Source organism: Bicyclus anynana, chromosome 9 (genome assembly GCF_947172395.1).
Source record: "Bicyclus anynana chromosome 9, ilBicAnyn1.1, whole genome shotgun sequence".
Classification (NCBI taxonomy): Eukaryota; Metazoa; Arthropoda; class Insecta; order Lepidoptera; family Nymphalidae; genus Bicyclus; species Bicyclus anynana.
The window spans coordinates 12,028,158-12,046,198 of NC_069091.1; the positions used below are offsets into that span (position 1 = coordinate 12,028,158).

At 34.2% G+C, this 18,041-nt stretch overlaps 1 protein-coding gene across 1 annotated transcript; it reads right to left on the reverse strand.

Annotated features, from left to right (window-relative positions):
- Positions 1-8,390: 8,390 nt before the first annotated feature.
- On the reverse strand, positions 8,391-15,046 carry LOC112043949 (uncharacterized). The gene is made up of 2 exons (XM_024079640.2): positions 14,697-15,046; positions 8,391-10,147 (listed from the first exon to the last, which is right to left on the reverse strand). The coding sequence occupies exons 1-2, from the start codon at positions 14,902-14,904 to the stop codon at positions 9,870-9,872; spliced, it is 486 nt and encodes a 161-aa protein (XP_023935408.2). The 5' UTR covers positions 14,905-15,046; the 3' UTR covers positions 8,391-9,869.
- Positions 15,047-18,041: the final 2,995 nt, after the last annotated feature.

Here is an 18,041-nt window from a genome sequence, read left to right on the forward strand (position 1 = left end):
ACATCACTTACCATCAGGTGAGTTTGTAGTCACGGGCTATGCGATTGTAAAGAATAAAAAAAATGTTTTTAACCGACTTTCAAAAAGAAGGAGGTTCTATGTTCGTTTGTATGTATGTTTTTTATGTATGTCCAGTGATATTCTATTTTGTTTGGAAGGTTATAATTCCAGTGTGGTCTCATTATTTTCATGTCAAGATATTTTCATGATAATGGCATCCTGGAGAAATCGAGGGGAACTATCCAAAATCGTAGAGATGACTAGTGCGTTTGTTAATTTTTTCCGCCGCACCGCCTTCAAACTGAACAGAAGGTAGCACATAAGATGTTTTTGGTAGTACCTAGCTATACATATTTTTGTGTTGGAAGTCGGTTGAATTTTTTTTTGTATCTTATGGAATCAGTTTTTGTTTTGTAATACGTAGATATACTACCTTCAACCCTTTACTGATACCGGCATATCTTTATTAACAACATCTCTTAAGATCCACTTCACGTTTATCTGCGATTGTAGAAAGGTTAGATAATAGATTAGTTATCGTACATATGATATGTGTAAGGACACATACAGATACTTTTCAGTACCTTCTACTAATATGTGCTTGTAGGAATATTTTAAATCAGATTTATGGAATTAATTCCATAAAATGCGAAGGAAGGATGGGCTACAGAAATTAATGCTTGGTGCCCAAAATTTATTAGAAGAAAGGAAGAGAAGAAGAGGAAGATTTGATAGGTGACTCTAATATAGGTCGCCATCTATCCTTCTCGCCATCTACATAATGGTTGCCATCTATCCATCTCGCCATCTACATAATGGTTGCCATCTATCCATCTCGCCATCTACATAATGGTTGTCATCTATCCATCTCGCCATCTACATAATGGTTGCCATCTATCCATCTCGCCATCTACATAATGGTTGCCATCTATCCATCTCGTCATCTACATAGTGGTTGCCATCTATCCATCTCGTCATCTACATAGTGGTTGCCATTTATCCATCTCACCATCTACATAATGGTTGCCATCTATCCATCTCGTCATCCACATAATGGTTGCCATCTATCCTTCTCGCCATCCACATAATGGTTGCCACCTATCCTTCACGCCATCTACATAATGGTTGCCATATATCCATCAATAAGTAAATACATAGCCAGGCTAAAGTAATAAAATAAAAATAATAATAAATTCATGGAATTGCTCATTGTTCTCAATATCTCTACGGAACATGGTTACATTACTTAATACATAAAACATCTGAAACTTCATTTAATGCACTATGGAATAGTAATTACCATAATGCCAATACTTTATGGACGAAGTGTCATAGAGAAGACTAGATTGCCTTGACCGTAGAAAGATGAAACAACATCTTATATTTTATCATTATAAGCACTTACACTCATACGTATACTTTTTTCTCAGTCATCAAATTTTGTTATTTATAATTATTATTTATAAAATGGTAAAGGTAAATAATACTTATTGGTTTTCTTAGAGATACACAATTTCAGATATTATGTTGCCTAGATAATTTTAAATCTTTCAAGTAGGTACATGGGAATCTTTGCGTATTTCACACCTACACCTTATACTACACCCTACTTATAGCAGATTCATCATCATCATTATCCCTTTGAGGGATGATCCGCCACGCTCCTCCAACACCGTGGATTGTCGGGCTTAGGGTGATAATGTTAAATTTACCATCGACTACTAACAATGACAAGAACCAACAGCTTAAAATGCTCTCTGAGGCACGTACCAGCATGCATTGATACGGCATTGGAGGAGCGTGGTGGACCATCCCTCTAAGGGAGGCACAGCCCTGTACTGTATGGTTTCCTTCGCTGCACGCACGCGGATTTATTGGATGGTGAGTGGTTAGCATTACAGTAAATATCTTTCATGACTTGTGAATCGTGTCACATCGTAATATTCCAAGGACTACTAACTTTTGTCCGTACATCTGTATTTGATAGAGATTACATTTCCAAGTATAATTGTCTGCAAAATTCCTACTCCCTATCCCTAAAAATCCTAAATCGTGTTTAGACGAAATATTTTTATCCAAAAAATATAGTAAGGTATACTTGGAATTGACATACTTGGAAATGTAATGAAAAAAGCAATTTCCAGGCGGACGAAGTCTCAAGTGTCAAGTAGTAAGAGATCCGACATAAGAAATATATACCCTCATCTGTTTATTTTTGAATAGAGGATTACGACTTCGTCCTCGAGAAAATCGGTGTAGGCTTAAAATTCTACTATGACGTGTGTGTAGAAAATATTACAATAGGTAGATGTAATGAACTTTTCTGAAAAGATAGATGTATGCCATCGCGGACTTGCTTGCATTTTTAAAAATTGAGAATATGGACACTTGAAACCTACCTCTAAACAGCTCTAAGCTGCGATAAAAACCATATACCTTACCCTTCAATCATCATCATTATCAACCTATATTCGGCTCACTGCTAAGCTCGAGTATCCTCTCAGAATGAGTGGGTTTAGGCCAATAGTCCACCACGCTGGCCCAATGCGGATTAGCAGACTTTACACACGCAGAAAATTAAGAAAATTCTCTGGTGTGTAGGTTTTCTTACGATGTTTTCCTTCACCGTTAGGGACATGTGATATTTAATTTCTTAAAATGCACATAACTGAAAAGTTGGAGCTGCATGCCCCCGACCGGATTCGAACCTACGCCCTCTAGGCTATCACTAGGCTATCACGGCTCTACCTTACCCTTACCTAACCATAATAGCCGATAGACATCCAGTCATCCACTGCCGGACATAGGCCTCTTGAATGGACATTCCTCCAAGCGGTCTTGAGCCGCCAGCATCCAGCGGCTCCCTGCAACCCGCTTGATATCCTCGGTCCACCCAGTGGGGGGTCGACCAATACTTTGCTTTCCGCTTACAAACCATATAGGTAATAAAAAATTACCATTCCAAACTTATGTAGTAAATAAATACAGGCTACGAGTGCTGATAAATCTATTTGAATAATTAATGTTTATGTTTGAAAGCGGGTAGGTACAAGAGTATTATTATTTATTAATTATATTAATGTAGATAGAAACACTTTTTCCATTAATATTTACTTAGTTTCCTGTTTGTTGAACTATCCATTAATAATTAACTGGCTATTACTATGGAAGTCAGGATGTAAATATTTTTATAATGTTGAAATAGCACAAAGTATACGTACTTAGTAAATTAATATTTCAAGGTGTGCTCAGATTACTTAATCAGCTTAGTATTAGGTATATTATGTCATTTATTTATTTCTTTTGGCATTAGATCTAACCTGTTTAAGTATATTTTTATACCTTGTACTTACTAGCGGACGTCCGCGATTTCGTCCGCGTAAAAATTGATGTAAACTTTTGATGTATTGATGTAAATAGAAAATTTAAAACATGTCAGCTATCTATGGACTTTTTTTAAATCTTCCTTATATTGTCCTATCAACTACTGCCGGTTGCGCTAAAAAATATAAAATTATTTTACACTAAGATAAAGGTGTTATAGTAGGTACAGTCGGGTACATTATCTGTTATCGTTAGTAAATCTTACAATTTTACAATGTTACTTGTATTAAAATTGACACATATGATAACAGTGTCGCTTACTAAAATTTGACGGTCATTATGTCTATTTGTACCTCCCCCCGGTGCTGTTCCAAGCGGATTTTTTCAACACCTTTAAAAGAAAATGGCTCATTAGTTCATGGTTTTTTAGATTTTGCGTGAAAAATGTGTCTGGCCTCAATTTAGCTAGCTAACCTATTTGCCATGTGTCACTGTGGCTATTATCTATCATTTATTTAATAGCACTAATAAATAACAGATTAGGGTATATCTTTCTTATGCTGGCTCTTAGACCAAAGATAAATATAAATATAAGTAAACCTCTGTAGTGCTATGAAACCCACGCGTTCAAATAATCCGATGAAGTTCGCGGTCGAAATCGTACGAACGAGAGCTTGTGGCAGTCAGACATAACTCATATTATGAAGACTGAAATTTTGGGAGTCCGCGCTCTTATATGGTAAGTATGGTAGCCAATTATTATTAAGTTTGAGCCGTGGTGGCTTTATAAGGTACTGACGCCTCGCGGTTTCAACCATGTAGTCCCCATACCTGTGTGAGTGTCATAGGATATATTTTATCCGAGTATTTCCACAAACGGGGATAAAATATAGCCTCACAAATAATGTAGCTTTCTTTTGGTAAAAGTTTTGTGAAAATCCCCTACAACCTCACAAATAAAAGATTCTCTCAAACTTTATCTCTGTATAATATTAATATACATCAAGTTTCAAGTGTCCATTTACAAATTATTGTCGTAGTAAGTATTTAAATAACCGTATTTTTTAAAATATTTACCTCAGCATAACATGAAAAATTATGATTGTCTCAGGTCGCCAGTCACTTCTAAGGGTCTGGTGATTGGAGACATAATTTCTCATGCTATCCCGTATAAAATAAAAAAAAATCGCTTTATATGTAGCAAGCATACCGCTTGATACAAACTCCGGTTTCTCATACATCCATACACATTCGTTACAATAATGAATATGTAATGTTCCTATATATGGATTTTTCTAGGTAACCCGGAGAGAATCGGCTTGTATGGACTCTTCGCCGCTGCAGTAGGTAGGTAATAAAGGTTCTATATAATATTTTCACATTTCTTCGTCGTACGGTCTCTTCAATTATCTTTAAAACGCTCTCATTTTGATAAATTTCTAGACACTGTTGTAAAGAAAATGCGTTGAATCGTTGATAAATCGCTGTTGTTTCCTATTTGGTGTTATTACGACCTAAGGCTAGTCTCGAGTACCTATTTACAACGCGATACGACCTCGTTGATAAGATCAACTAGAAAACGTTATTTTGCAAAGATTTTACCTGTAAGGTAAGGAAAAACGGTATTTCTCAATTTCTAAAAAAACTAGCAAATACCTGCGACTTCGTTCGCGTGAAATTATAGTTTCTATAATTTTTTTTCCAAATAACAGCCAATTCTAGTCGGTAGTTTTGACGTGAAAGAGTTCATACCATCATTACAAATTTGCATTTTCATCTCGCAGAAACCTTGAATTCTTTCAGGCCAACCTACATATCACAAATCCCATGGGAAACATGAGTTTTTCCGGGATAAAAAGTAGCCTTTATAATAATCCAAGTTATAATCTATCTGCATTTAAAATTTCAGCCAAATCGGTTAACTAGTTGAGGCACTAAAAAGTAACAAACATCCAAATATCCATACACACAAAAAATTTATGAATTCCGCTTGATGGTTCAATGGCTTAATGGATCAGCCCCCCTAGCCAAGCTGCACGTCGATTCTCTTTCTACAATCTCTAACGCTTCGAAAACTAGAAAGATGTATGGGAATGACATTTGCTAACGACAGGTCACGTGATCAAGATCTGTCATTCCCATACATTTTTCTAGTTTTCGAAGCGTTTGCGATCGTAGAAAGAAAATCGACTTGCCACTTGGCTACAGGGGCTGCTTTTATAAAGGGAATTTTATTTTCATACTTATATTTACATTTAATCTCACTACACAGGGATTTGATACATAGAAACGATTTTCTACGATATTTTTCCTGCTACTAAATCTGTTACTAAAAATAGTAACCGAGTAGGTTTACCTACAGATTTAGTAGTAGGGAATTTATCGTTGATAAAATTTAATAAATCGTATGTTATTTTCTGTAGGTACCTAGTTGCTAGATTTTATTATAAAACTAGATGTTTCACAGCGGTTTCATTGTAATATTTGTAAAACCAATTTCATTGTCAAAGCAATGTCCATGAAATTACCATGCAAAAACAAAAAAAGGAGGGATTTATTTCCCACTGAATGTGGGACATAGATCCCTCGTCTTTTTTAGACCCACAGCCTTCAAATTTATCAGTAGGTAAACAACAGCGAAGCAGCAGGAACATAATATTATGATGTTGAGAGCTGTGATAGCCCAGTGGATATGACCTCTGCCTCCGATTTCGGAGGGTGTGGGTTCGAATCCGGTCCGGGGCATGCACCTCCAACTTTTCAGTTGTGTGCATTTTAAGAAATTAAATATCACGTGTCTCATTCGGTGAAGGAAAACATCGTGAGGAAACCTGCATACCAGAGAATTATCTTGTTTCTCTGCGTGTGTGAAGTCTGCCAATCCGCATTGGGCCAGCGTGGTGGACTATTGGCCCAACCCCTCTCATTCTGAGAGGAGACTGGAGCTCAGCAGTGAGCCGAATATGGGTTGATGACGAATTCTTCGCTTTTTAGTTTAGTCGGTACGTTTTACGTGGTGCATGCCCCGGACCGGATTCGAACCCACGCCCTCCTGAATCGGAGGTAGAGGTCATATCCATGGAGGCTATCACGTCTCTATATGTAGAGAACTTCGTAGGAATTGTATACGACAAAAATATCATTTCTTTTTTATTTCATTTTAAAATATCACTCGCTTACTTGTACACCTCGCTGTCGAAAATCTGCCAGGTTTGTGCCACTGACAGTTTTCCAATTATTTAAGACTAGCTGACACCGCGCGGTATCACGCGCGTGGTTTCCGTTCCCGTAGGAATATGGGGATAATATATAGCCTTCCACGATAAATGTAGCCCATTTATCGAGGAAGGCTAACACTGAAAGAATTTTTCAAATTGGACCAGTAGTTCCTGAGATTATCGCGTTCAATCAAACAAACAAACAAACTCTTCAGCTTTATAATATTAGTATAGATATAAATAGACCTTTGACGAAGCTTTCGGCTTGTGTATGCAAGTTGTGTGTACATAAAAAGTTAGTTGAAAATATTTTCAACACACTTTGACTATTGATATAGTGGATATATGAAACTCCACATAGCAAGCACGTTGGTCCAACTTTGGGTGCAATGTAAATTGGCGGGCTAGGGTGATCATGTTTTGACTATTTTATAATCTCTATCAGAAATGTAAATGGAATGACGAAATTAAGTTATGAAAATAACTAGCGGACTTCGTCACCGTACCCATGCTACCTGAAAAGCACTATAATACATTTGGACGTTATCATATCGAAACTAAGGGAGAAAACTTATTAAACCAGATTTCGAATCCAGTTCAAGTAAAGACTTTTTTATTTTTTTCATTAATTCAATAAAAGAAAACAAATTGTTTTCTTATCGGTCATGACGCTCAAAAAGTGTAATTTGAATTAATATCAAAGAAAAAACTTGAATTAATATCATATGAAAAAATACTGCATAAATAAAAATAAATAAATAATTAAAATTGCTTAAGTTGATAAAAATGCTATGCAATAAGCTGTATCGCAGCATTCCCCGAGTGCCGCGATAAGAGCAAGAGTAAGTAAATGGTGAGTATTATTTGTATTTTGTAGAAAAATCAATATAACACTATGGTGGCGGCAGATCGTTCATTTTACAGGTTGACTCGTATTAAATATTGTTTGATTTTCCTTGTTAATTTAGTTTCCCATAAATGTTAATTTTTTTATTTTATTACTCTGTTCGTTCTTGTTTCATTATTTTATTTTACTTTGTATTCATGTATAAGTTTTAAGTTAAGACACGTCACGTAGACACGTCCGTGAACTCACAAGGTTTCACCTGAAAACCAGCGCCACAGCTCGCTGTGGCATCGTGCTGAGGTGGATACCTGTTTTGTCCACGACCAGATATTTGTATGTTCTGTTTGTTTATTTTATTTTATTTTATTACTCGTGTGTGGACAAATAAAGATATATTCTATTCTATTCTATTCTATATATATCTTAAAAACCGTAAAATTTTGGCTGATATGCTGATACACTCGTATATCGTATATTGCGTTATTTTAGTGGTCATGAAGTCAGCTATCGCTCCGTAGAGTATGTCGCAATATTTACGGGACACCCTGTATATTTATACAATACACACGTCAATACCCAGCCCCAAAAGCTATAAATTAAATTACTTGTAAATATTTGAGTATCCTATTTAGACTCATATTTGTGAAACTAAAGTTCATATACTTGCCTGGTAGCCTAAGGTTGCCTGGTAACGATCGCTTCTAAGCGATAAACCCGCCTTTTGTATTCTACTTCTTTTTATGTTTCTGTTTCTTTTTTTATTTATTGTAGTGTACAAATAAATAGTTACCTGTAATATTAATTAATTAATGTACCTATTTGGTAACAAAGTAGCATAGATTAATTATTTCCTTCTCAAATAAATAAAGTTGAAATAAATAAAATAAAGTTGTGTTATCCCACTTAGTGCTTAAGCGGAATAACACAACTTTATAGGTAGGTATTTAAGTTTACCAGGAACCATATTTTTGTTCATGAAATAATTTTAACCAATACCTTGTAATATAAATAGTTTATTATTTTAATAATTTAATTTAGTTTACGCCTTTTTTATACTAAATACATTTTAATAAATAATAATACTTAATATAACGTTTAATAGATTAATAATTACTACAGCACAGTTCTTTTACAATAGAAAAATAAAACCAAACAAAACTGAGACAAGTTATACATAATATTCCGTTTATCTAACGGTCCCAAATAAATAAAACTCGATGTATTCAAAATAATACAGTATAGTATAACAATGCATAAAGAGATCAAACAATTTTCCTTATTCACTCTCGTATAGCATCATCTCGTTGTAAAAACTCACTCAGAATACTTGCACACGAAAGATTTTTCCACTTCATGTAACAAATAGAAATCTGTATTCACTCAAGTGGCTACTTTTCCCACTATAATATATCCTCTTCCGTTATTATCACACGTTAATTTTAAAACTATCTAATTAATGCTTTCCTTACTTAGTTCCTTGATTTAATTTGATTTATGCCTGTGTTACACCTAAAAGTTTTTTTAAGTAGATTTTATTACAACGATACCCAATGTTTACAAGTGTGAAGTAAGTAGAAAGTAAATATATTATTTCCGGTCTGATATCACTTCATTATCCATTTACTTTCCTTAATAAATTAAAATAAATATTATAAACTATTATATTTCCTACTTAGTGTTTAATTAAAATAAATAAAGCAAGTAAAATATAACACAAAAGAATGTAAAATGGATACGTACATTTTAAGAATAGGTAATGATTGAAATGTTATGCTGGTATTTTTCATCATAAAATATAATGATTGATAGTGAGACGAATATCTTAGCATTCCATGGATTCACCGTGCAGGTGCCGGGTCCATCGCGTGGTAGAGAAACACCAAGCAAAGTCCAGGACTTGTGACTACTGGATGTCGTCGTCGTCGTCGTTATCAACCCATATACGGCTCACTGCTGAGCTCGAGTCTCCTCTCAGAATGAGAGGGGTTAGGCCAATAGTCCACCACGCTGGCCCAATGCGGATTGGTAGACTTCACACACGCAGAGAATTAAGAAATGGAAGGAATTCCTTAACCCTACTGGATGTAGGGTTAAGGAATTCCTTGACGATCGATCAACACTCCCCTTCTCTGCTCGTGTGCCCTGCCTATTTAAATTTAGTAAGATCCTATTAGAGCAGCTTTAGATACTCGTTCTAATATATTAAATATGAAAAAAAATGATGTCAAGTTTTTGTATCCGCCCAAACATAACGTTATAATCATTATACTACAGTACAGTACAGTACAGTTTAATTTGAGTACTTATTGAAATAGTTAACGAAAATGTCACAAAGTCGTGAGATTTGTCGGTAAAACATCCCACGTTCAAATATTATGTAGACAATGTCGCTACCGCAAAATTTACGTTTTATATTAGTTGTGTTATATCAAGCATATCTTTGGCCACAAAATAAATTAGAGAGAAGCTAATAAGAAGGTTTAAGAATTAAAATAAGATCCGAATTCTTCCATCCCGTTCCCATGGAATCCATAATGCAAACTTGCGATGTCGTCATCATGTCTCCCTTTCGAAGGGTTGCTGTTTTTGAATGCGTTGATTATGATCAAAACCAGCGCTAACTTTCCAATCATCAAAGACTTGAATAGCATGAACTTCAATAGTCCCAGAAACAGAGGCACGAGAGTTGACTGGAAGACGAACGGCAAGATGAACATGGGCAAAATTTTCTTCATCAATTTCTTTTGTTTACCTCGACCTGAAAAGGAAAAATTGTTTGTTAATTATCTTGGATTTACTATTCACTTGTTTTTTCCTAATATTATGTCTCAGAATACAGAATATGTATTCCGTTCTACGGCTTTGCCGACAGATGAACACAAAACATAAAAAGAAATATGCTACCTAATAGTTTCTGGGGCTGTTAATGTGGCTGTTTATCCATAAACTTTTTTAATTTTGGTTGTCGGTCGTTCACCGATATCTCTAAAAACAATCTATTTATTTATCTCCAGGTTACAGTTTCTTTTTCTGAATCAAAGATACGCTGTTTTCCCATAGACGCAGACTGCAAAATTCCATGACGATCGGTTGAATAGGTAATTTGTGAATACGTAACATGTAAACGAACGTATCACCTTCTGTCACAACAGAACGACACCAGGATATTTTCTTTGATTTTTTTACAAGCCGACGCCCTGCGGTTTAATCACGTGGTTCCCGTACAAGTAACGTAGATTTCTAGTGGTAAAATAATAATTTTTAAAATCGGGTCAGTACATCCAGAGATTATCCTATACAAACACCACAAATTTTACTTCTTTATAATATTAAGCATAAGTGGATTGTATAACTCAATCACATTGATTAATTTATTTATTTATACACACTTTATTGCACAAAAGAAAAACAATAACAAAGAAAATTCATCTCGGTCAATCGGTCTTATTGCTTATAGCAATCTACCAAACAACCTTTGAATATAATTTGGTTTTAGTTTTAGTAAAGACGCCGATGAATTCTAAAGGTCAATAGGTCAAATAATTCAAGGAAGGTTATAATCAAATTTCTCGACTAGATAGTATCTATTACTTTGTGGTTTCTAATATAAGTATCATATTAAAACAGAATAGCTGATGTTGCGTGCAAAATTTGGAATTGTGGAATTTATGGAGATTACGTGCAGACATGAATAAAAAATAAATCAATTTTTTGCGTAACAAATGAAGTCAGCGATAGTTCCTACTCGGTTTATCATAACAGTTATATAAAAATAACAGCCGTTTCATAATAGACGCGCAATTTGAATAACGCAAATGTGAAATTTCTAAAAGTCAAACTGGATTAATATTTCGACGCCAGTATCCTGACTAGCCGTCATTCACCATTATATATTAAAATAACATTTATAACACATTTGCTTGTAAAGTATCTGTTATTCCAACAATTTCAATATTGTAATGTATCTCATTACGCACATTCGCCGTAAAGTAAAGTGAAATTTATCATACTTCTAAAAACGAACGGTATTTTTTAAAATCTTAGCAAAGAGTTTTTTATGGCAGACAAGTGCTTACATTTTATGAATAAAATAATTCACTTTGTGAGATACAATATAATAAATAAACATTTTAATAATTTTAACAATAAATGACAACAATTTATCTGTAACAGAAACACAAAAATATTAATTTACTTTATCAATAATAGTGGCTGTTTTTGGTGCATTTGCATAAAAAAAACGCACGCACTTCACTATCAGTGCAAGAAATATGACAAGCGTAACTAAATGTCATCATATGAAAAACAAGCAAAGATGCAAATTAATTTTGAGAGAGTGTGTTTGTTCAAAGTGTTTTTCCTCGCATATGTGTAATAAAATGTCGTATGAGTATGACATACGTGCGCTTTGATAATTACAGCCTCTGCTTCCTTATTATATATAGCTACGGCTCGAGCTTACAATATCGCTTTGGCTGTAATTTTCTACTTACCGCAAATATATCTACCATCATATTATGTGACCAAAGTAGGAAACATCGGACAGACCTATAACTAGGCAACCTATTTGCAATGTGTCATTGTAAACATTATCTATCATTTATTTCTCATCACTAATGAATAACAGATTAGGCTATATATTTCTAATGCCGGATCTTAGACCAATAATACTGTGTCATTAATCTGCCTTTGTATATACATATACCTATACTATAATCATATAATATATGACATATTAAGATTTCCTTCTTCTACAAAATAGTCAATTGGCAATTCGCTGATTGGGAAATTCTTAGATAATGTAAAGATATCGGTCTTGGCCATTTACATTATCATCTGATAAATATAACCCTCATTATAGTAGGGTGGAGTGATAAGATGCTTCAAATACCTTCTCCTTATAGGTTTTTATTTGCAACATCATTCCATCAATTCCGGAGGGCGTATGTTCGAATCCGGTCCGGGGCATGCACCACCAACATTTCAGCTATGTGCATTTTAAGAAATTGTATATCACCTGTCTCAAACGGTGAAGAAAAAACATCCTGAGGAAACCTGCATACCAGAGAATTTTCTTAATTTTCAACGTGTGTGAAGTCTGCTAATCCGCATTGGGCTAGCGTGATAGACCATTGGCCTCACCCCTTTCATACTAAGAGGAAACTTGTGTTCAGCAGTGAGCCGAGTAAGGGTTGATAATAATGATGTCTTTACATAGTATAAATCAAATTCACTTCTTGGTTTTGTAGGTATTCATGTAGATAATATTTTAAACTATGTCTGTCCATTTAACTTTTTCCTTTTTATTCTAACGTGGCAACCCTGTTTTAGCAAATCCTCGCTTTCTACGTCTTCGCTGTTTTACCGATTAGCAGCGTTTACAGCCATTTCGCTCTATAGCAGCTTTAACGTTTGATCTATATCTAGGAATTATGATCTATAATGCTATTATGCAATTCCGCTACTCTCTACTTTAAGTCGATTAACAATGCTGATAAAAATAGAATGTGACTTTAGAAATAAATTTCGTTTTAATTAATGCGTTTAAGTAGGTACTTTTTAGCTAACTCACTGAATTTGGGGAAAGAAATTTAGCGTTGTCTATTTTAAAAACCTACAGTGATTTTAACCTGAGGGCTTAAGTTCAAATTAGGATTGTGTTTTTTATAATTGAATGTCTGGTTTTGTAAGTTTATTACCTACCACCCTGCCGGAAGAACGTACCTACTTGTTTAAAGTAACAATTGATGAATTTTTGATTATGGAAAACCATCGACTATAAACAAGACAACACTGCAAGGAATGCATGGAACACGTCCCGCAAAGTGCCGGCTTTTGTCCATCACGTGATAAGATTGATAAGCCTATAATTTAAATAGACAGCCGCCTGGCCGCGTGGTGCAGTGACACCGCTTTCTGCATTCACTGTCGTGGGTTCAATTCCCATAACTGGAACATATTTTTATAATGAGCATATGAGTTTTCCAGTGTCTGGATGTATTTATACATTATATAAGTGCCTATTTGTATTATGTAGTTTATAATTATAGTAGGTAGATAAAATCCGCTATCTTACCCATAACACAGGCTATACGCTTACTTTGGGGTAAAGTAGTGATGTGTTTATTGTTAGTATATTTTTAATTAGGTATTACGGTACGGTATCCATGCCATTCAGATACCAACGTAACAATGTTGTTTGACGGCAAAGCAACGAATAAAGCAAGGTGGTAGTACCTCCCCGGAGATGCGTATGTCTGTCTGTCACAGAAAGTGTCCTACTACTACAAAAATGTCTGTACGTTCGTTAAGTAATTGGCACGTTGGAAAAGCATGGAAGCAAAACGGGATTAATTCGTTATTTTTAACCGACTTTCAAAAAGGAGGAGGTTTTATGTTCGGCTGTATGTATGTTTTTTATGTAAATCCAGCGTTATTTTTTATTATTGTAAAATAATAATGATAAGGCTTAACTCGTTTTAGACTGAGAAGCTCACAACTAATTTCGTTTGATAATTTTTGGTATCACCATTATAATAGTAGGTATTATTTATCTAGAACTAACTAACTCTCTCATTTATCAGAATAATAAGAAATTAAAATCGGATAAGAAATAAATAACATTAATTAATATTTTTGTTCACTGCAATCTAAGTCATTTTACTATGATCACTTCATAAATATTTTCTTTCAATTTAAATTAAAAAGTATACTATTTTTGAGAAGCTGTGACAATCGAGTACCTACGAGTGTAAAATAAATTCTCCCTTTCCTCTGATTCCCTATTTACAACACCTATACAAAAATTTAAACCAAAATATCTAATCTTGGTTTAAGTTTTTGTATATGTATAAATACAGGCTACATAAACTTAATTATAATCAGATTGTATAAACACCCCAAACCCTTGGTAAAATAATTTTCATAAACATAAACAACTCACCCGTCTTGCTTTAGAAACTTAATTTTAATTAAAAACTATAACATTTTTGAGAAACTGTTGCTCTTGTTCCTTAGATTCCCTATTTACCACACACAAAAACTTAAAATAAGATTTTTTTAGATTTAGAAACTTAATTTGAATCAAATTATCTAAACACCAAACACACAAATGGTAAAATTATTTTCTAGACATAAACAACTCACCCGTCTCTGTCTCCCCATTGCTATTCGTATCAATTTCAAAGGACACCAGTTTTCTCGATTCGTTATATATATTGCCTTAGAAACTTAATTTGAATCAAATTATCTAAACACCAAACTATCAAACAAATGGTAAAATTATTTTCTAGACATAAACAACTCACCCGTCTCTGTCTCCCCATTGCTATTCGTATCGATTTCAAAGGACACCAGTTTTCTCGATTCGTTGCTTTTCTCGGGAACTTTCACATAAACACCATCATACAGTTCTACTTTACGTACACTGGACTCTTCGTGCTCGTCAGAGCAAGTGGAACTTACGCATAATGCGGCAAATACGAGGAACAACAAAAACGGCTTCGGTGCGACCATTGTGACAGCTACTATGCCAATGCTTGGAGCGCGCGCCCCCTCCTTTTGAAGAGCGTATCACCCTTTACGAGATCAGTGAGTAGAATTCTTTCTAACTATTTAATTTCTTTGCCTGTAATTTCGTGCCGTTGCCGCGTGCAAATGTGTTGGCATGGACCAAACTCGGCAACATGGCCAATTTTTTTTCTCCTATTTTTTTGCACAATTAATTTAAATTAATTTATTTAAAGAATGTGGTAATGTACAGATGTTAAATTACATGGTGTGGCTCATTCATAATCTGCCTAATAGGTGTACAAGAATTATAATAAACAAATCAAAAATAGCTAAATAATGTCAGAAATATAAATATTTTCTTTGAATAAAAAAACAACCCTAATCCATTAGTATTTTTTATAGTTGTCAAAGGTTCCTAGGGATTAAGGAGAGAGTATACGTAACATTACGAGGCAAATAAAACAACTTTCTTTTCCCTTAAAAAACATCCCTATTTCGACATATATTTTATTCATGCTTTGCAGGATTCTTAAATGTATTAAAAAATATTTTGATTGTAACAGATCACTACAGAACCATCTCTTCTCATAAAAGAGGGGATACAGAGCTTAAGCCCACCACGCCAATCCGGACTGCGGGGATTGGTTTAGAATGTTTGACGGTTTAGTAAATATTTCTGATAATGTCTCAGACGAAAGAAAACATCAATATTTAATATTCCCGACCCAGGATTCGATATCGACATTAATTTAGTTAAGGATTTCTTCTAAAGCTTAATTTAAAAATTATGTATTTTCAATTTTTCCATACCTCACAAGGCTGTCGTTTTTGTGACGTCACGATGTTACTTGATCTCACTAGTTATAGGAATAAACGTCTAACTAACGCAAGTCCTATTTTTTGTTTTTCTCAGTCTTGTTATTAGTGCGGTTACGGTTTACTGTTAACGGGCTTACGTGACGTCATGGCACAGATAAAATATGGACTATGGCTGACGGCGTTTTGTCTCGTATTGTCAAAAATTATTTATTATTTTTTTTTTAATTCATTACTAGCGGACGCCCGCGATTTCATCCGCGTGGAATTCCGTTTTTCGCAAATATCGCAAAAACCATGGTTATTTTCGGGATAAAAGTTGGCCTATGTGTAAAACCCGGGTATTATCTATCTTCGTTTTAAATTTAAACTAAATCGGTTCAGTAGTTGCACCATTAAAGAATAGATAAAAACATCGAATAGAAAAAAACATCCATACAAACTTTCGCTTTTTAACCAACTTCCAAAAAGGAGGAGGTTCTACGTTCGGCTGTATGTATGTTTTATAATATTAGTAAGATAGTAATATTTATGTTTCAAAAAAATAGTAAACCGATAATAAATAGTAAACCTTTTAACACAGGATTCACAATAAAGTTATAAAAACATATACATCTGTTTTTTAGTAATACCTACCTTGTACTGCATACTCGGTGATAATACCTACTAGAGTTTGGCTAATGAAAGTAGAGACTGAAATGGCCCCCCAAATTAAGAAAAAATCATAGGAAATCCTCAGAATTATAGTGCAAATATCGGAGTTTAATACTTATAGTATAGGTATAATGTATTCACAAACAAAAAAATTATTTAAACAAATTATGAAAACGCATGTTTTTTTAATTTGTTTAAATGATTTTTTAATTTGGCGCGCGATTTCAGTCCCTACTTTCACTAGCCAAACTCTAACAAATAAGCCGTAGAATATTCAAAAAAAAAAAATAACCTTTATAACAAAGATAATCAGTAATTCTGTTGAATTGTAATCTGAGCAATAGAGCTCTCGGGCTTATTTTTTAATCTTGAATTTAATTAAATTTTTCTTAGATCTTCGGGAAATTGAAGTGGTAATGGAATGGTGTGTTGCTCGGCGGACCGAAGTATTGCGAGCTAAGATGCTGGTGGGCATTGGTAAATGCAGCGTTTGATTTTATAATAATGTTATGTACCAAATAGGGTATTTCATTCATATTAAATTTAATATAAACAATATTAATTTCGCATATAAGGTACATGGAATAAGGTTCCGAAATATATCGATATTAATGAATAAAAGTTAAGGATTTCTTTGTGACGTCACAATGTTACTTGACGTACTAAACGTCAAACTAATTGTTAACTAACATTTTTGCCAAACGCTCCGTTTGTAGTGACGTCATAAAACAAAAATATTGAAATACAGACCATCATGGCCGACAGGCGTTTTTGCACTATAGTCGAAAACAAACATCGTGACACGAGAATTTTATATACAAGACAAGTGTGAAGTTTACGTAACTACAATAAATTCCTGATTGTTCATCTGTTAACTTATGGGGACTAATATCTATAGGGAGCTAGTTTCAAACTGGTTAGAAAACTGCACGGTTATAGGCAAGTTTGTATCGCCTGCTCTCTGATATGCGGGGCAGGATTTCACTTGTGATTTAACCAACTTTCAATAAAAATGTTTAATATTTTAATCCAATGTGTATGATTGTTTTTTTGATTGCCATGATTTCAGCGACCAAGTGATCTAAAAAATAATGAATTTCTTTTCAATTTCAAATAATTTTAACCGCAAAACCGTTTTAACATTTTATAATCTTTACTTATTGTGTCATTATAGAAAATAGAGGTCCATTTAATCAGAACGTGAAAGTTGATTAGGTACCTACTACTTATTATGCGCGTATAATAAATTGAATGGAAATTTTGCACCAGCAGGTAACTCTCATGAATATAATGGATACGTCGAATTCTTTTTGTAGCGTCGTCCGTCGGTACGTTCGATTAGGCTTTGTTTTTTATTTAAGTCGAAACAGTTACCTTATAGTCTAGCTGGCATATTAACTATTTTGGGCTTTATGATCAACCTATTCAAATAAACATCAAATCAATTTGAGGAATGTCATCTACTTAATGTAGGATAGCCACCAGTAAGCGCCGGATGAAAATTGTTATATAGAATCTCAATTTCGTATAATATGTCAACTAGCATATTATGTCAAAGATAGTGAATTATTACCAAGGAACATTATTGCAATTGGTAACTATATAATTTTGGCTGGTGGGAGACTTCGGCCGTGGCTAGTTACCACCCTACAGACAAAGACGTACAGCCA